The sequence below is a fragment of the Motacilla alba genome, chromosome 9, assembly GCF_015832195.1.
Source record: "Motacilla alba alba isolate MOTALB_02 chromosome 9, Motacilla_alba_V1.0_pri, whole genome shotgun sequence".
NCBI classification, from domain to species: domain Eukaryota; kingdom Metazoa; phylum Chordata; class Aves; order Passeriformes; family Motacillidae; genus Motacilla; species Motacilla alba.
This window is the reverse complement of record NC_052024.1, coordinates 22,380,880-22,400,893: the sequence shown is the minus strand read 5'-3', so window position 1 is coordinate 22,400,893 and position 20,014 is coordinate 22,380,880. Positions and strand designations below refer to the sequence as shown.

Below are 20,014 nucleotides of genomic sequence, written 5' to 3'. Positions count from 1 at the left end.
AACACTAGATTTGTTCTGTTAGCAGCAAATGTATCACAGAACTGCAGCAATTCAGATGCTCTTTTTGGTCTTCTGTTTGGGATATCAGTTCCACCACTATAACTTAAACAGAGGGGGAAAAACACAACACAAAACAGCTTCAAATGTTTTAAATCAGGAAGACAAAACTGAGATATATTAAAATCACCCCTGCCTAAACAGAGATCACTAATACATTGAGGGGAGATTATTTTTAGCCCAAATTCTGTTGCAGGTGTTATCAGAAGCTTTTTTTTTTTTTCTTTCAAGCAGAAGGGATGGGAAGGGAAAGCTTTGAAAATCAGATGTTGAAAGCACTCGGTGACTTTCTGGTTATCTCCAACAAGCCCAAATTTAAAGGATTACCCTGCCTGCTGAGGGCTGGAGGCACACACTGCAGCAGCAGCTGCTTCATCAGTTTTCCTGTTAAAAAAGGTTGGGAACAGCATGGAAGCAGTCAGGCTGTCTGTGCCAGTGGAATGAGTGTAATAGGAATATTTGGAAGAGTAACTGAAAAAGAAAGGTTACATTGATGAGAGAAAAGCACTGGCCTCCATCTCCAAAGTAGAACTCCTGCTTTGTGATTTTATTCTCCCAATTTCTGACAAAGAACTGCTGTAATAAAACATCAATATATGGTAAACTCTATAAAGAAAACTGAGGTGGAAAATATGCCCTCACCTTAAAGACAAGAAATGAGGCAGGAAATCAAATCAATGGTCTGTTCAGCCTGGTGCCTCTGGTTTGTATGAATTAGGGTGGCTGAAGTACTTTTTCCTGTAAAAGAAATTGTTGCAAAGATTACAGTGTTGTGTGATATTAGTGCAGAGCTGCTGGGGGAGCAGATAACACAGCCGAGTCCTGGGGCGTGGGGAGAATTCAAACCAGAGTGGGTTTAACTGCCAGAAACCAAACCAGAGACTGGAATGCTTCCACTGATCCATTCGTGAAGGGCACCTGCCACCTCTGAACACAGAAAAGCAGAACAACAAAAGCTTCTCTTCCTAAGGAAAAGTTTCTGAGGATAATTTCCATGAATTTCAGAGCCCTGCCAGGCAGTTCACCCATAAACATTTAAGAACAATTGCCAGACAAAAGCTTTTAATTAATCCCACTTCCAAAATTTCCCAACACAAAAAGACAAATCTTTGTCACTGCCTTTGATACACCTTTATTATCAATACTAGGGGAGAAGGGGAAAGTTTTCCTTAAAAACCACGGTGAAGGAAACAAAAGGAGGAAAGAGTCAGGCACATGAAGGGAAAGAGAACTTTCAAGCTAAGCAAGCTGCTGTGTCTGAGAATCCTGAAGACATTAGCAAAAGATACCATTCAGGTAATTTCAAAGCCACTCAGTTACTGGGTACAATTAAGCATCTCCTCAACAAGAGAGCAGAAGGTCCCCAAACCCTCTTTACATCAAAGCACCACAGTGGCCAAGTGACCTTTTACAGAAATTATATTAATTGCATGAAACCTTACACTTTCTGGGGAGCAGGAAGAAAAAAAGCTTTTTACACAACACAAATACAGCAAGTTCAAAAGGACACTTGGGGCTGTTTGTTAAAATTCAAACAACCCAGGATGACTTTAACTGCATTTCCTCTTTGTTCTTTTAATTATCAAAGGCCTGTAAGGCAGGAACTTACAGCACAGCTGGATTTGCCTGGACACAGATCCCTCTGAACTGGAATTTTGGAGCAGGGAAAGAAATGGAATTCACTCCCAATTGATTCTGAGCAGAGGTTTGCTGCTGGTCTGGGCTCTCTGCTGGAGTTAGGAAGAAAGGAGTGTGGCAGCAGAAGTTGAATGTACAGTGGAAAGCTGTTAAATTCTATTCTGCAAGGTACAGTCCTCTCTAAAACATCTGACAAAGGGTACCTGACCTTAGAGACTCCTCCTGTGCTCCCCACCACAAACCTGATCATACAGAAACCCCAATTTAAGCCATTGATACCCCTGGTGTGCCACCTTCCAGCTTGGCCACATAAAACCACATTTGGAGACACAAATTCCACCTGCAGGCAAGAAAACTTGCATTGAATTAAAAAAAAAAACAATCCTAAAAATAGCAACACAAGAGAAGTTCTTTTATTCCGTTATTTCTTCATAGTAAGAATTTTTTAAAAGCCAAATCAAGGTATTTTCAAGAAGTTTTAATGACAACTTTACAGAATACTCCTTGGTAAATGATGTCTGGAGCAGAACTTAAAACACCTCTTGATCTTCTTGGCTCTGAACCATACAAAGGCAGAGGCTGAACTGAGTTTTCCATGCTCACTGCAATGCCAGAACCTGCTGTTTGTCCTCCAGAACTGCTTCCTCAGCATCCATTTGGCTTTCCTCCCAGTCCCTTAAAAGAAACACACCCCAGTGATTTCCAGTGCCTCCGATTCCCCAAGTGCTCTGCTTTAAGCCTCGCTGACATACGTTCACATATGTTGAACTAAAAGGCACAAAAAAAAGCTTTTCCTGGAGATGTTGGCAGTACAAGCTACTCTAATTCAGCTTTTTCCCCAGTTTTTGTCACAAATCTCTGAATCAGCTCTAATCACACAGCATGGAGATCCCTTCAGTGCTCCTCTGACTCCTGCTGCTTAGGAGATCCCAGTAAAGAAACAGCGAGACACAGAACTTTAGGGATTTCCTTTTCTCCAATCATCTCCTCAGTGTCCAAGGCAAAACAACAAACACATGGTGAGTCACAACCCAAGAATGCAGAGGATTTTAAGAGATTCACCTCATAAATCTCAGGGCTAATGCACTGAAAAACCCACAATCCCCAAATCTATCATTTGGAGTCCTAACAGCAAAACAGATCCCTCAGTTCTGACTCTGAGCTGCCCGAGAAGGGGCTTAGAACACCAAGACACCACACAGGTCATGCTGACTTCAATTGTGCATTACCTGCTAATTACAAGAGAGTTTGGGCTGGTTTTATTTCAGTTCTGACATGGCTGGCATCTTGAATAATGTAAAATGTCATAAAAACACAGCCAGCAAGTTGAACTTACCCAAAAATATCAAATGTGTCGTGGTCTTTCAGCTCCAGGGTGTTCTGGAAATCTGCATTTCCAGAGATCTCCTCCATGGCTCTGCTGGAGGAGGTTCCATCTTCACAAGCTAAGCTGGAATGATTTTCACGGCCTGAAATGTCTTAGGAGCAAATATGAACAAAAAGATACAATATCTCCACTACCAGCTTCAAAAAAATTCAAAATATTGACAAAAACTTGCCGTTAAAAGTCTCAAACCAGCTCTAGCTAATGACAAATATCACTACAAATTAAAATTGTACTTTCCAATATGTATGTAACTTCTTTATTAACACCTATAAATTCACCACCTCAGACTTCAGAAGTGTCTTTCAGCAAAGAAATACATGATTTAAGTATTCTGCACAAAGCCACAAATTTTGTGTGAGGGGAGACACTGAATGATTGCAGGAAGCTCTAAAGTTTGGTTCTTTTTTTTTTTTAATTTAAACTAACATGAATAAAATATAGACCCTTTCCAATATTTTCCCGGGATCCAAAATTGACAGCTTCGATTTCTGCACACAGCATTATTTAAATTAAAATGTCAACCTGGTTGCTCATGATGTGAGAAATAATGTGGAGCTACATTTCTTGGGATGGAGACAGTTGAAATTGAGAAAGGTAACACAAAAGTGCAGATACAGTTATTACTTGTGTCCCTGTTTCTTAGAGTTCATATAATCAGACTTGCTTCTGTAGCAGAAGAAATCCTTTATTAGATCACTCCCAAATTGTACCAGAGACTACCAACACACAGATACAGAAACTTCTTCTAGAGGGTTTATTCTCTAAATATTCAGGGTAAGAGGGGAGTAAAAGGGCAGCAGCAGAAGTAGAAACTAAGCTAAATAAAAAGAATTCTTGGTGACAGCTGAAGAGAGGTAATTTTTAACTCCAAAGCCTATTAAAAAAAAATCCCACTAAAATAAAAAGCCTATTAAAAAATCCAAAATACAAATACACAAATGAAGATATAGAAATGACAAATTCAGAGTGTCTCCATCTTACACAATTAAAATTAACCTAATTAGGAGCTCAGAGCTGTGGCTGTCCCTACCTGGCCATGGCATCCATGCTGCCATCAGATGAGAAAGTTGCTTCTGAGCCTGGAAAGCATTTGCAGCTCTGTTCAGGTGACTTTCCAAGACACCTTGAACTACAGAGTCATCAGCATATTCTCTGAGGCTCCTCTCAGAAACCCACTGCTCATCTCCTGAAACCCAACATTATTAGAAGAAATTATTTGCAGGTTTTGTGTTAATATGCATTTACTCTTCCTATTTTTGCTGCATTTAATGTGTGAATCAAAGAAGACAGGCAACAAACTTTTTACAGATATGTAACAGACTAAAAGCCTGGTTTAAAGTGATATATTTAATCAGATTAATGATTTTCACTTGTTGCCTCATATACACCATGAAAAGCAACAGGGACTCTATTCTCAGGGAATATATTTATATAAATAATTATATTTATATTATAATAACCTAATATAATGTATATTTATATATTATACATAATACATACTAGAATATATATATATAATCATATGCAGTTTAATCATAATTATAAAGATTAAATTTATGGCACTAGATGGCCTCAAAGTAGGGAGTTTATTTTATCCTTGCCCAGCACCACTTGTGTGGCATGGCTGTCACCCTGAAGTGACTCCTAAAGCAAGCTGGATGGAAGGGAACTGAAAAAAGACTGAAAGAATGTATATTTTTGAGGATTTATTCACATAACAGTACCTGGAAAAAGGATTCTCCTGTCCCTAGGGCTGGAGGCAGCAGCCAGGGAAGAAGGTGCCTCCAGCTTTTCTTGTTTAGGGTTTGCACCTACAACAAAGAAACCTTCAAGTCCCTGATATGATGCAGAACCACATTTCTGTCTTTTGGCTACATCCTGTAACTTGAATAAAACAGAGAGATTATAAACAGGAATCTGGAAACTTTATAAATTTCCCCTGCAAGTTTAGATTAATAAAATGCTCTTTTCATAGAGCACAGACTGATTTTGACAGCCAGCTGTAAAAGATATTCACGAGGATGATGTTTTTGCTCAAGATATGCTTTAAAATCCTAAAAAATTCTCATGTGGTAAGAGCTTGAGTCTGTTCTTTCACCAGGGACATGAAAAGCAGATTTTCTGTGTTCACTTTTGGGTACATAAAGGAAGGTGACCACTGCTTACCAATGACTTCAAATCAATGTCCCAACCTTTGCTATTATTTTTTGCTTTGATTTTATTTTCAGCAAATGAGGATCTGAATAATTTGTTAGATAAGACAGAGCACTCTTTTTTGGTCATTCAGACAAGAGGTGAAGTACTGTTAATACAAACATAGAAAGAGCTGCTCCTCCAACACCTTTCATGTCTGAGACAGTTTGTTCTCTTTTCCTTTTTTTGAACATGAACAGAAAACTAGCACCACAAAGTGAAGCCTTTCATCTCCTACATATCAAATATGGCAGGCAATGACAATCTCCTAAACCTACAGCAGATCAAGCAACATCCTTAATCAATGTAGCAATTAAAGACCCCATAACTTACAGCTGAAGATTTTGTAGTTACAGGCAAGACCAAGCTCTGACTGTTGCAGACCCTGCCCAGTTCTTGTGGCTCTCTCCTGCTCTCCTGCAGTTCTGTCTCCAGGAGATCTCTGCTGCTGCTCAGTTCAGCCTCAATGAGATCTTTGCTCACTCCTTCAGCGGGGTCAGAGATCTCCTCAGGAAGTTCACAAGAGCTCAGTGAGCTTCTCCCAGCCTGTGGTTCGACACTCTCCTCCTGCACTGCATTTATTTCAAGATCACTGCAGCCAATCAGTTTTTCTATAGGAGTACAACAAAATCATGCAAAAATAGCAATACTTGTAATGAGTATTAATTATAACTTGCAAGACCACTATCTTTTCTTCATGACCTTAAAAAATCTCCACTAAAATAAAGAAAGGCAATAATGGAAATTTAATAAAATTTCCTTAAAAGCATTATAAGGTTTGAAATCCATCCTATCAGGCTATGAATGAATCTGTAAGTTAGTTTTCTTTGTTATAGGTATTTATCACAGTGCTCACGCAGCCCATCAAACTGTAACCAAATCAAATTGTGATGGCCCAGAGAATGGGACATAATTTAATGACCTTTAATTATTTTTCAGCCCGCTGTAGTTGACTACCCCATCCTATATGAGAATGACAAACTGAACACATTTATGTATTTTCAACAAAGAACTTAACTTTTCACATTTACCTTTAGAAGTTTCTTTAGGAGAAACAGGATTTCTGTTGAGAGAAAAAAGTAAAAACTATAAAGTTTCAGCTGAGGAAGCTAAATGGAAAGAAGACTTTCCCATTATACACATTTTTTCTGTTTTTTTCTGGTCTGCAAATGCTGAGCTTTGATAGAGGAAGGGAAAAGATCAGAAGGACACAAAAAGCAAACCAGGTCACAGTTAATCCAATAAATGTTGGGAGATCAGAAGAATTGCAGATGTATTGTTTTTGTCTGGAATTACAAGGTTAGTTAAATAAGAGTGTCTTCATTGTGTACAGCACTGACCCATGGTAAAATCTGTCTGTGAGCTCCTGCTGAGGTAAGAGCTCAGAAAAGAGAATTTCACTAATATTCAGGACAGGCAAGTGCAAAGAAATGCATCTTACCCATATGGGTTAGGTTTTCAAAGTGATACTTCTCTAGTTACAGGCAATTAATATTCCTTTGAAACTCTGTACACATAATAACTCAAATCTAACTGCCTGCAAAGAAAAGTCCCCATTTCTTAGGAACTAGCACAGATTTGGGATTATTTCCTTTCCTCTCCCACAATCTCTGCATTTCTGATACCTTCCACACTCCAGTGGGTCAGTTTTTCCTTGCTTATTCATCCCCACATCTTCAGATTCCTCCTCTGAAGAGTCTGAAGATTCTTCCAAGTCCTCGCTCTGAGACTGATTAAAGAACAAAAATAAAGATACCCACACTCAGCAACAGATTAAAATTTTTAAAAGAAATTTAAAAAAAATTAAGAGTGCTGAAAAGCTGCCAGACTCTATTTGTGTATAAATCCCATACAGTGCAGGTCCCTGAAAACAACAGGAAAAAAAAGTACAGGGAACTTTCGGAACAATCAGTTTTCCACATTTGTATGGAAAACAAACACTGCACCAGTATTCTTCCTGATGGGAAGTTATTTAACTGTTGCTGCTTTAAACATGTAACAGATCAAAACCTGAACAAATCAGTTCATTGTTGAGACTCATCAAGTCCTTTGTCAGTACTCACATCATCAAGGAACTCAATTTTCAAAGAGGACTCTGCATTTTCAGAAACAGTGTTGGATTCTTCAGCTCTATAAATAGATGCCCAGTATTTCTTCACCTCTTCATCTGTGAAATATAAATAATTTCATGCATTTTAGTTTTTCCTGTTCAAAACATTTGCAAAAATGCAACATTTTTATTCGTTATGGAAAACCCACAAATTTCTCCTTTTTTTATTGCTGCTTTTGCAATAAAAAGAGTGGAAATGCTCAGCAATCACAGAAAAATCTCAAGGAAAAGGTATTTTAGATTGAATAAACAGAAAGCTGCTACACCTGTTAACTCCTCAATGTCATCATCATCATCATCTCCTCTTTGTCCCCCTCCTCCAGCCCCAGCCTGTTGGACACTCAGGGCTTGCACAGGCCTTGAATCTTTCACGCAACTTGCAAAAAATTGATCAACAGGAGTTCTGAAAAAGGAAAAGAAATAAAAATCAATCTTAAAAAGTCATATTTTTAAGTATATCACAAAAAAAAATACCAGCCAATTTACTGCTGCAGCATTAACTAACTCCTCCTAACTTCATGGAGATGACTTTGCTCCTCAAGAACTCATAAAACAACTTTGTAATGTCCACAAAAGAACCCTGAAAACTCCTTTTCTCTATAAAACTCCTGTATCAAATGCCCCAAAATCAAGTAGCCAAATATCATTACCAGTCTTCAAATTCTACAATTAACTGATAGCAAAGAGAAACCCTCTACATACTTCCTCTGCAGGAATTCTGAACTATGAAGTCATCAAGTCTGGTTATAATCATTACTTTATTAAAATAAAGATCCCTATATACACTCCCCTTGACTCTCAATAATATATCTAATATTTAAAAAGTTTCATTTGGATTTTTGTTAATTCAGTATTTCTGAATTCTTTCATTAGGAGCAGCAAATTCAACAATACCTTCTGTATTTCTTCAGCAGGAGCTTCTCCATGTAGCTCAGGCCATCCTTCTGGAATTCCACATGGATGGGCTCCTTCAGAGCACTCACATTGGTCTGTACCTCACAATTCCCCACAGCTTCTGTCAGAATTATTAAAAAAAATAAAACACAGCTGTTTAGGCTTATAAATGTGCTCTTTACTTACATTATTCTTGAATGAACATCACATTGAGTCTGTGCTTAGTTCAGTCTTTGCACAACTCCAAAATTTAAATGGCTAGCAATATTATATTTACAGAACACAGGCAGCCATAAAAACTCATGTATTACAGATTACACACTGGAGCCATAGAAAGAGTGGGGGGGATGGAAATCCGTGATTCCACAGATCAAAATGCCACAGAAAAGAAGAAAAAAAGGGAAAAAAAATCAGTATAATATTATTTTGTACAAAAAGGCACAGAGAAAAACCACCACCCATAGACTAGAGGAACAAGACACAGATTGGATTTACACAAATCCAATCAGACCAGAGGAATTTTCCATATTTTTTCCATGCATACTTCAGCTGATTGCAGCTTTTCATTGGGACAAAGAAATATTAAGAGCCTGTGGAAGGCAAGCAGAAAATGTACTTGGATAGAACACACAAAATCCTGAGCCCTGCACATTCCTTGCCTCAGTTTAAAACTGGTTTTATGTTTGAGCATTGCAGCTCGTGCTGAAGTGCCACGTGAGACACAAAGCCATGGGAAGATTCAGGGACATGGCTGGACATCCTGGTCACTGCCAGAGAGCATTACAAAAACTGAGCTAAACACTCTGCAGATCATTAAAAAATCCTTCAGAGATGATTGTTACTAATAAAGGCACACTGAGAAAGAATAAAGTGAGTTTTCTTAGCTTCACATAATATCTGCCTTCATTAATCTAAAATCTAACTCCCCCAAATGGCTCCTATTCCATTTAAAATGTCATTTAAACAGAACAAACAATACCTGATGGGACCTCGCTGGTACATGGATCTCTTCCAGGATCACTTTCACCTTTTCTCCACTGAAGCAAAGCTTCCTGAAAAGACTTTGCAGATGCCTTCTCATCAAAGGCACCACTCAGCAGCAATCCTTTGTCCTGCTTTCCAGGGCTTGCACAGGCTGATGCTGAGGCTGGTTCCTAAATCAGTTCCAACAACATTACTGATAAAGCATTTCTGAGGAGCAGCAACATTTTTAGTGGCAGCTGTGGAAGTGCAGCACTCACTTTCCTGGGCTCAGCCGAGCTACCTGGTAATCAAGATCGCTGCCATTTCATGTGATCTTGCTCACAATTAACTGCAAAGATCTATCAAGAGCTACATAAGAAAGACAAGTTCTTATTACCAGGCACACAAAACTCCTGTTTCTGAAGGTTTCTGGTACCAGAGAGCAGTGGCCATGGACCCCCACATGCCATGTTTTGGATATAAAGCCATGGACACCACATCCCATGTACAAGGGGATTAAATGAGGCATTTAATGCAGCATGTCTCACTGAAAGGAATTTATGAGCTATGTGCTTTACTAATGAAGAGCTGCTTATTGAAGCTTCCCAGTGGACAGGGGCACACCTGGAGAGGTCAACAAGAGGAAAATGGTCATTTAAGGGGCTAACTGGGATAGCCATCAATACAGCAGTCCAGGAAGTCCAAACTGAATTGATGAGACTGATTGAAAGCAGCTACAAAAGGAGATAAACAGTCTTACACTGGGACTTGAGTGATTTTCCAACCTTTATTGGAACAAAGAAAATTACTGTGGAAGGGTTTCATTGTCAACTCTTGGATGATTATCAAGCAAAACTACTAAATAATTTATGTATTTATGGGAAAGCTCTTTTGTCTACACATTCTCCAAGTGAAGGACCTATTCTTACCATAACAAAGCAGCAAAGGTACAGGCAGAAAGATGAGAGTCAAACATCAGCAGCCCCTACACAGCCAGGATGTTTTCCCAACCCCTTCTTTCCAGGTGCCCTATGCTTTAACTGATCCAGGGACTGGTGGCACATCCAATGGCACTTGTGACTTGCAAAAGCAATAAATGTTGGCTGTTAAAGGTGTCAGTGTCTGCACTTCCAGGGCATTCCCCAATCCTCTCGCTGCAGTGCGGGGTGAGCACGGCACGAAGTTCACTGTGTGAACATGGGACCAGCAGGGAATTGTCACAGACATATTTTATAAAAACCCTTTTGCCAGGATTTTGTTCTCCTGGGAAGCGGAGAGGCCTAAGGAACAAAATGTAAATAATGTCTGTCTGCTGCTGTGGAACGCAACAGGTGGATCTGTGATTGGTTATTAATCAGAAACAACCACATGAGACCAATCACAATCCAGCTGTTCAGACTGTCTCGGTCAGCCACAAGACTTTGTTATTCATTCCATTCTATTCCTGTTTTGCCTTCTGACAAATCCTTTCTCTCTCTTCTTTTAGTACAGTTTTAGTTTAGCATTTTTAATATAATAGATATCATAATATACTAAATCAGCCTTCTGAAACACGGAGTCAAGATTCTCGTCTCTTCCCTCATCCTGGCTGCTCTGAAAAGCCGCAGGGATCAGCTGAGCTGCTCGCAGGAGCTCGGCTTTCCAGCGCCGCTCTCGCTCCGGCTCCGTCCCTGCGAGCGCGGGGACCCCGCGGGATGCGGAGCGGCTGCAGCGTCCCGCGGGGGCGCAGCGCCCTCGGGCGGCCATCCCCGGCACTGCAGCGGGGATGGGATCGCTGCGGGGCCGGGAGCGCTCCCTAAAAACCGCTGGGAAAAGCAAAACACGCACGATCTGCGCTGCTGGGAGTGTGCGGAGGTCTTTGTTCCGCGAGCGGTAATGAAATTGGGAGAACGGAAGCAAAATCCCCGCGGTTTTGTTGGCGAGGCCTCTTAAATTCCAAATCCGCACGTATTTTTCCCAAAGGAAAAGCATGACAAAGATGCACACAAAATATCAGTTAATTTTGAAGGTCAGCAGCTCCAACCGGTTTAATAAAACAATGGAAATAAATCACATCGCATATTTCAGGGTATGGAGGGGGATTTCTCTAAGAGATGATAACTTTTATCCTAAAAAGTTTATTTTCTTATTCAACACTGGAAATTCACATAAATTAAAATCGAGATGTATGAGGCTACACCACACTTTAGAGGCTGGGTTTCCTATTTATTTGTTTCCTATTTCCTACTTGCTAAAAGGCAAAAATACGCTTAATTAAATAGAAATCACCTCATACTTGATAATAGAAATTTCCACTCCAACACAGCCAACAAGGTGCCAGCTTGGAAATCAGTCAGAATTCAACACGTGCCCTGGGCTTTATGTAAGGATTTAAAATTACAAAACATTCGTGGACCACTTAATTTTGGCCCCTTGCCTGCAACCACACATTTTCCTTTAATCATAGAGAAGTGCTCTTTAGTTAAGGATGAGATCAGCCTCCTTCAGCCATGGCCACATGCTGGGCAAGTTAATAAAAACACAGTTTAAATAAATTCTTTAGCTGTTACCAGTTAAAGAAGCGGTCACAGTTCTGACAAGAGAACCATTTAATCTGTTTCCTTACATTCAGGGAGAACAGTCTGTAAAAATTCTCTTTACTTTATGGGCACTAAGTAATTATCAGAGAAAAAGGAAAATGTGTGTCTAGATACTGACACAAAAAAAAAAATCTACACACATTAAATTGTGTGGCTTGAGAGTTATTTTTAACCATTTACTTACCAGCAGCCCACCCTTTATTTTAGGTGGTCCATAGGCCATCCCCTTCACTCCCAATTTTTCATGAGCTACATTTCCTCTTTCAGGCTTAACTGTTTTTTTCACTGGCTCTGAAACAAAACAAAAAAAACTCAACTAATCCAGTGTTCCACTCTTGATTTCTTCAGTGTTTAATTGCAGCAACCTCTACAAAGCAATAATCTGTCAGAAGCTTAAGTTTTATGTGGTTAAGAAAGATGTCTTTACCTTGACTGTGTTTGAGTACTTGTAACTTCACTTTTTGTGGAGAAACCTAGAGGAAAGAATATTTACATATATCTGTATAAAGTTCTAATGCTAACGAATAAACAGTAAGTTCTACAGAATGAAAATGATTTTTGGGAAATAGGGCATGCATTTAAAGAGAAAACTCCATGTATTGCTCATGACAGCCATGAAGCCCAGGACCAGTTTCCCTCCCCACACATGAAACCTTGTCCACGTGACCCTTCCATGATCTAACATCCCAGTAATTCATGATTGCCAGCATTTTTGTTCCTCAGTTTTCCCCTGCAAACGGAGTTCACCCCACAGCCTCACTGCCCCTCACTCACCCTTTATTCTAATTTTGCTGTTTTTGAGATTCTGTCCATTTATCTCTTCAGCCACCCCAGCTGAAACCTCAAGCCTTTGAGGCAGCAACAGCTCTGAGTCCCTTGTCTCAGAGAAGGGGGAAGGGAAAGAGGTGGCTAAAGAAAACCTTTTCATTCTGATCCTCTCCTCTCACAGACAAGGAGGCAATTTTCTTGAGTTCTCATTTTCTGCCAGTTTAAAAAAAAATTGCCACAGACTTTTTCCAAAAGAAGATAAGTACCCCATTTGTACATACTGAAAAGAAAGCAGATCTTTCAAATATTTAGCAGGAGAGTTCTACATCCCTTCTTTTAGGTCTGAGCAAGGATGTCATAGAAGAAGAGTCAATATAAGTGAGTTAAAGACTTGAAGCGTGGTGTATTTTATCTGGGAAGGCAGAGAATTTGCACTCAAAGTTTCACCCAAAGCCTTTCAGTAGTTCAGATCCATCATGGGCACCAGCCAGCCAAAGCCAGGCTCCTGATCACTTCCACCACTACCAGTGCTGCTCTTACAGGATTAAATCTGTAGGAGCAGGGATAATTTGCTGTTTATTACAACTAAAATCCCAACAGATCACCCAACAAGACTTGATGTTCGTCCAGCTCAAAGGGAATCAGAAGCTTGGCATGGAAACATAAGCAGTCAGGAATTTTACTCAGAGGGGGCTCAACCTTTTGGTTTTACAGTATTTAAAATTTTCCTGCTCTGCAGCATTATTCCAGTTCTAAATCTTGTTTTACTTTAGATAGCTTTACTTGCAAATATGGTTTCCTACCTTCTTCCTGTTTTCATTATTTTGTGCCACAACTCGGGTTTGAGGGGTCCTTGGTCCTGCCTGCCCAGATTTCCAGTGATAAGCACCTAACTTCCTACAAACCAAGGCAAGAAAAAACCTTAAAATTTGTCCTTCTGCAAGCAAGACAAGCATATTTTTTTTCCTTTATCTTGTTAAATATGAGCAAAACATCACAAAAACAAAATTCTTCTCTATAGGGCAATCAATTTCCCAAAGCACAAATACTCCTTTCCACTGAAACCTGCTCCAAGTCTCCTTTGAAAGCAGTAAATACAACAAATGTGGGAGAAAGTACTTATTTTTAAACCATTAAATTGGTCCAAGTTTTTACACTTAAAATCTTATCAATTCTCAAAGGTTGGTTTCAGAAGAATTCAAACAAAAGTACATTTTGTGTGAGCTTCCATTGTCCCAGTTTACTGCAGGGCTTCATCCAGCACTGCTAAAAATGCAGGAACTCTCAGATCCTTTCCAGCCCAAACCACTCCATGATTCCAGGGGTGCAATGCCAAAGTCTCCTGTCCTTAGAGCTCAGCACTGCAACCCTGTCAGGGGATGCAGGTACAAGGCCTTGAGAACAAAACAACAATACCACGGAGACAAAAGTGCCACACACCACCTGGAAAACACTGCCCCAGCAGCTCAGGGCAACGCTCACAGAGCTGCCAAGAGCTCAGCAGCACCAAGGGATCCAAATCCAAGGCATTTGCATTCCCAGGGACAAACAGCAGGCAGAAACTCAAGGATAAGGAAGCAGATGTTGCAGGAATATGCCAACACTCAGAGTGACTCAGATTTAAAGCTCACCCCAGCATTTGCCTCATTACACTGTGCTTGGTTCCAGGGCCTGTTTGCCATAATTCAGGAGATGCTGCCCTGGGAGGCCACACAAATGTCAAAGGGGATCAAAAATAACAGCAGCATCCTCTGCAGAAACCTCAGAAATAAACAAGGGTGCGGGAGAAACTACTCTCTCTCCTGCTTGCAAACCAAAGTGACAAATCCAGCCAGACAGAGGAAAAAGGGAGAACAGGGAATAAATGAGGAAAACAGATCACATCTCATATAGGAGTTTCAAATTAACAAAGTCACAAGGAAGCACGTTTAACATTGGGAAGAAAGGTTGGAGAGAGGAGACTGAATATAATTGTGAATTCCAAACTTTACAAGAGATCCCATGAGGGGAGTTGGAAGTGTGGAGGGAGCATCTCATTGGATTCCTTTTTTCCAAAGAGAAACTGAACCTATTTTCCAAAGGGAAACTGAACCCTACCTCCTCTCCTCTTTTTCTCTGCTCATGTTTGACTGCAGCTGCAATAATCTTCTCTCCATCTCTTTGTTTTCTGTTTCTAACTGAGCTTTCTCCAACTGCAATTCCTTGACAGTTCTGGAAGAAAGAGTGAAATATTTGTTAGAAGTCACCTGGAAGTGAGTAAGATACCTGAAGAAGTTTAAAGCAGAAAAACAGAAGCTGGAAAATTTGTCATTATAGCCATGTCCCTCCTTTATCTCCCAGCAGGACTGAAAACAGCTCTGGAAAATTTAGGACAGGTCAAGTGCAAATTCCAACAAAAAACTGATACAACTGTGTCTGTACTCACAAAGGTTTGGAGTTTCATTACACTTAAATAAACACTCCACTGATTTCTTTAGTATGCTTGCATTATCCAGTGGATACACAGGGTTATAAAACCTATAACTTAATCAGGAAGCAGATTAAAGTCTGAGAAAAGAAAGGCTGGTGGATAAAAGCATAGGGAAAATGCTAGAAAAGAAACACATCATGATTCTTTCTTGTTCTTCCACTCTTCTAGTTAATGTTGCATTAAAACTTTTATTAAAAATTATGAAAACATATCTCAATCCCAATCAGACTGAATGCACTTACTTTGTTTTTAATCTCACTGAGGTTCCAGTTTTTGAGCCTGGGAGAATTACAAAATCATTGACATTCATGATGCCCAGTATAACTTCTCCTAAAAAAAGAGAATTTCAATGATTTAGAGTTAGGAACCTGTTGAAATGGGAATTTGATTGAAATTAAAACAGTAAAAAACTCATTACACATCCAAAAACATTCATATAGAGAGGGAAATGGAGCACAAAACTTGTTTATATGAAGTGCCAATAAAATCCTAGAGCAACTCAAAATTAAATTTAACTGGGGAAAAAACCCTTTTTATTACATTTATCCTACCAGGGAAAAGATTTCCTTGGCTGTTTCATTTGGGCAATTCCCTAAAGTTCATGTGCAAGCAGATTCATATTAACTAAAACACAGCTTTCTTGAACCAAACCCATAGAAAGCACCAAGGAGGAGAAAACGGTACCAATGGCTGTGAAGTCAAACCATCTCACCTGATTTGGGAAGACAAATTCCTTCTGTCACAGACAGATTGATAGAGAGGAACACAATAACTCACAGGGCAGAGTTAATCACTCTTCTCAAGACTTGAGTGAGAAGATATTCTTTTTTTTTTTTAATCCAGGTTGTAAAATCAAATACTCTTCCAAAAAGCAAATTCATACAGCAGGGGGTTTAAATTGAAGGTGAACATCCAGAGCCTTGCTGGGCTGGAATGTTTGTGGGATAACTGCAGCTCAGTGCAAAACTGGGCATTTCCTGCTGCTGCTGGAAATAATGGGAAAAGAATGGAATAATGGCTAATGGAAAAAAGAAACAAATTTGACAGTGCAGACTTCCAGCTGCCAGGGTGCTTGGAAACTCTTCTGCAGCTCGTGGATCTCAGCTTCCTGGGGAAAGCAGGACCTAGGAAATGACAAGGAATGGAAATATCCCAAATGGAAAAATGCCTCTTCACAGGTAAGCCTGAAATTCAGCAGTAATACAGATAAAATGTCCAAAATCTCCACCCATGGGGCCGAACACCTCAATGGCATGTGGAAGTTAAAACACCTGGTGCCACACAACCTGAAATGCAACATTACAGTGCTGACAAAGCATCAGATTTGGGCACAAAACATATTTCTTACTGTGTCAGAAAACCATGCACTCAATTCAAACACCATTTCAAAACAGTTATTCTTCTATCACTTTCCAAGATAAAAGAAGATTTTATTACTTTTGAACAGAAGAAAGTTTTTCTCTTGGCAAATGTGAGCTGGCAGGACCAGCACGGCTGGACAGGAGGAGGTCACACACTGGATTTGAGGGGCCCAAAGGCTATTTAATAGTAAAAACAGAGAGAAATGACACAGGTCAGCCAAGCAAGCTCAAGGAGGGAAAGTAGTTAATAAAAAAATACCATTTATACAAGTTAACTTTAACATATTCCACTGAAAGCAAATATTTAAAGGGATAACTTAAAAATGTGGTAATATCAGAGATAAATATCAGAGATGCTGGGTGAGAATATCAGAGATAAAAAGCCCTGCAAAGTTTCAGGAAGACTGGGTGGGAAAAAACAGCATCAAATTGTAGGTAACAGGGGATAGACAGTGATCAACCTCCTGGATTATTCTGAGAAAACACAGGAATCATTGAACAGCATAGTCCTGTGTGGGTAAAAACAACGGTTAAACACTGAGACTGGAAGAGACAAAGTTAAACAACCCCCATGGGGAAATGCACACCCTGAAACACCCCTGAGCTGAGCCCTCAGGGTGCCAGGGAAGTGCAGCAAAGGCAACCCCAAACTCCTCAGAAACAGACTTGGAATTTAAATCCACAGAGGAGTTCCCTCTTTCTGTCTGGCTTTTCTGTAATGAATCCCTCTTCTCTCTACTAGGCAGCACAATTTGCCAATGAGGCAAACACTGAAGCGACTCATCAACATAAATAAATCAAGCACTAATTAGCCACATCCTTTCTGCCTGCTCCTCTGCCACCCTGTACTCAAATTTCATCACTCCAGCAGGTTCCTCTGTGCTGATAATGGATGTACAGCTAAAAGTAACAAACCAAAACCTGCTGTTTGGGCTGAACAAAGTTTGAGTCAACTTGAAAGACTAGATATCTAAATAAACCCAAATTCCACATAGTCTGTACCCCAGCTCAGCTCAAGTCTCTTCCTAATCACCTTAAAGACAGGTTTGTGACTTACAGACAGCTGAAGGTGGGTGTAGTTTATTTCACATTACGAGAATTTAACCAAGGCAAATTCCAACAGCTTGTTCACATCAATAAACCCATCAAATCCAGAGAGATGCTGCTGTCTATGCAATAGTTCACATGCCATTATCAACACCATGAATGTGGATTTCATGCTACACTAAGCTCCATCCACTTACCAATACTTCAAACTAAATTATTTCCTTTGAAGAATTATTCCAAGTGCAATGAAGAGTTTGCCTATCATCACTCCTCACCCATTTGCTGTTAATTACAACAACTGAGACCTCTGGTCCTTCCAAACATTTAATATTAGGCTAACTACTTTAAAGCAAGAGGAAAAAGAATGACATTAAAAAATAGAAGAAAGAAAAAAATTACACATAAACTTTAATTCAGGTATGCTGAAATAATTCCAGCCTTTTAGAATAAATTCATATTCTCCATGCCCCAACATCTGCGACACCATTTCAAACTCTACTTTCTATTTTTAAACCAATTACCCATTTCTATGTGTAACACTCTACAACACACATAAAGTCAGATCAGGAAAACAACTTGAAACTTACTAAATGCCACTTTCCCTAAGTCCTTTTACCATATTTTCCAATTTCACCACACTTTGGGAAGATGCATTATCTTGGTAACTCTGAAAACTCAAGACCTCTTTCTATGGTTTGCATATCTTCACTGTTGTGGGGGTTTGAAACAGCTTAGTTTTTAATTAAGGGAAAAAATACAGCAGTTAAGGGAAAAAACCAAACAAACAAACCATAGTCAACCCACTGCAATTGTTTAACCAAGAATTGTAATTTCAGCTGTATTGCAAATAACTTCAAACACAAGGCCATGAGCAGGAGGGTCTAAGCCTTTCCACACAGTCTACTAAAAAAGAAATAAAAAAATCAACCAAACAAACAAAAAAACAAAACAAACAAACAAAAAAACCCCAACCACCCATTACAAGGCATGTTTCTTAAGAGAAAAACCTTCTTACCCACACCATGGAGCTACACTCACCAAGCTGTTCTGCCCCAAACAGAGGGTAAAAAAGCAGGTGAGGTAATAAATAGCAGATGGGGTGGTAAATAACAGATAAAGTGATAAACAACAGGTGGGGTGATAAACAACAGGGGGATGATGGCAGCAGAGTCAGAGCGTGCCTTTAAAGCTCTGCTCGAGGCCCGATGTGGGATGGGTTTGAGGGTTGTACTCGGACCTGATGGTCGCTCTGGGAAACAGCAGAGCACAAGGAGAAACAGAAAATAAATGTGTAAAAAGCCCTGTAGTAAGGTGTGAGGTTGGTTGGGGCTTTTTTGGGGTGTTTTTTTGGGGGGGGGTGGGTTTTCCTTTCATTACCAGTGTCTTCAAGGCTGATGAAAACTTTGCGGGGCAGGGAAGAAGGAACTGCCTGGAACCGCAACCTAAAACCAGAAAGGCGTGAGAGAGGCGATGAAGAGAACAGGGCCAGCACCACCGCAGCTGCGCTGCCGGGCACAGGCACACTCTGGGGACACTCGCACCACTCACACCTGCCCCGGGCGCTCTCAGCCCTCCTGGGGCACGGGCTGCGCGCAGGGAGCCGCGGCTCTGAGGGGAACGCGCAGGGCTCACCCCGGCGGGGGCTGGGGGGCAGCTGAGGGCTCACCCCGGGGGGGCTGTCGCTGTCCCGGGGACTGTCGCTGTCGCAGGGCTGTCGCTGTCCCGGGAGCTGTCGCTGTCCCCGTCCCGGTCCCCGTGGCGGCCTGGCTGCCCTCGGTCCCCGAGCGCGGCGCCGTTGCCATGGCAGCGCGGGAGCGGCCATTGAGCGCTGCCGTGGGGGGGGACAAGGGGAGAGACGATTCGTGCCGGGGCCGCGGAGCTGGGCTGAGGGCAGAGCTCCATTTATCAAAGAACTATCGCGGAATAGGCTGGCTTGGCAGGGACATTAAAGATCATCCTGCCGTGGCGGGGACACTTTCCACTTGTTGCTGCCAGCCTGGCCTTGGACGCTCCCAGGGATGGGGCAGCCATGGCCGCTGTGGGCGCGCTGTGCCAGGGCCTCGCCGCCCTCACAGGGAACAGCTCCTTCTTAATCCAAACCTGCCTTCCGTCAGTTTGAAACTATTAAAAGTCCCTCTCCCTCCTTTTAACGAGCCCCCTCCCGTCTCATTCCAACCTTTGTTCCCGAACTTCTCAAAACATCCCCGTTTGTCTTTGAATGCAGGCTTTTCTGTGGTTTCGCTTTAGCATATTATTTATTCGCCGCTCAGGAGGAAGCAATCTGCTCTTCCTGCTCATTTAGTGCCGTGCTTTAAATAGGTAAAATCTAAATCAACCTCGCTGAGCGCAAGGAGGCTTCAAATGGCTTTTTTTACAAGTTATCCCATTATCCACACTATAGTGTTCAGGACCCACAGAGCTGAACATCCTTGCGATGTTTAATTTTTTGCGAAAGCTCTATTTCTGCCCACCCTGTAGATTTGTGCAGTTGCAGATCCGTGCATCACACCTCGGCTCTTCAGCCCAGGTATTTATGTCTCTGCCAAT

The 20,014-nt window shown here is 40.9% G+C and overlaps 1 protein-coding gene across 3 annotated transcripts; it reads right to left on the bottom strand.

Annotated features, from left to right (window-relative positions):
* Positions 1-1,182: 1,182 nt before the first annotated feature.
* ZBBX (zinc finger B-box domain containing) lies at positions 1,183-19,620 on the bottom strand. 3 transcript variants are annotated; one of them, XM_038145878.1, is made up of 18 exons: positions 19,134-19,180; positions 18,845-18,909; positions 15,302-15,389; positions 14,687-14,800; positions 13,393-13,486; positions 12,249-12,294; positions 12,006-12,112; positions 9,259-9,433; positions 8,280-8,400; positions 7,652-7,788; positions 7,339-7,442; positions 6,901-7,004; positions 6,307-6,338; positions 5,609-5,886; positions 4,807-4,966; positions 4,113-4,268; positions 3,032-3,173; positions 1,183-2,370 (listed from the first exon to the last, which is right to left on the bottom strand). In XM_038145878.1, the coding sequence occupies exons 3-18, from the start codon at positions 15,367-15,369 to the stop codon at positions 2,295-2,297; spliced, it is 1,914 nt and encodes a 637-aa protein (XP_038001806.1). In that variant the 5' UTR covers positions 15,370-15,389; positions 18,845-18,909; positions 19,134-19,180; the 3' UTR covers positions 1,183-2,294. The 3 variants fall into 3 exon arrangements, with proteins under 3 accessions (XP_038001806.1, XP_038001804.1, XP_038001805.1); XM_038145876.1 differs by lacking the exon at positions 18,845-18,909 and having other exon boundaries at positions 19,134-19,620; XM_038145877.1 differs by lacking the exon at positions 18,845-18,909 and having other exon boundaries at positions 8,280-8,397; positions 19,134-19,620.
* Between the last annotated feature and the right edge of the window lie 394 nt (positions 19,621-20,014).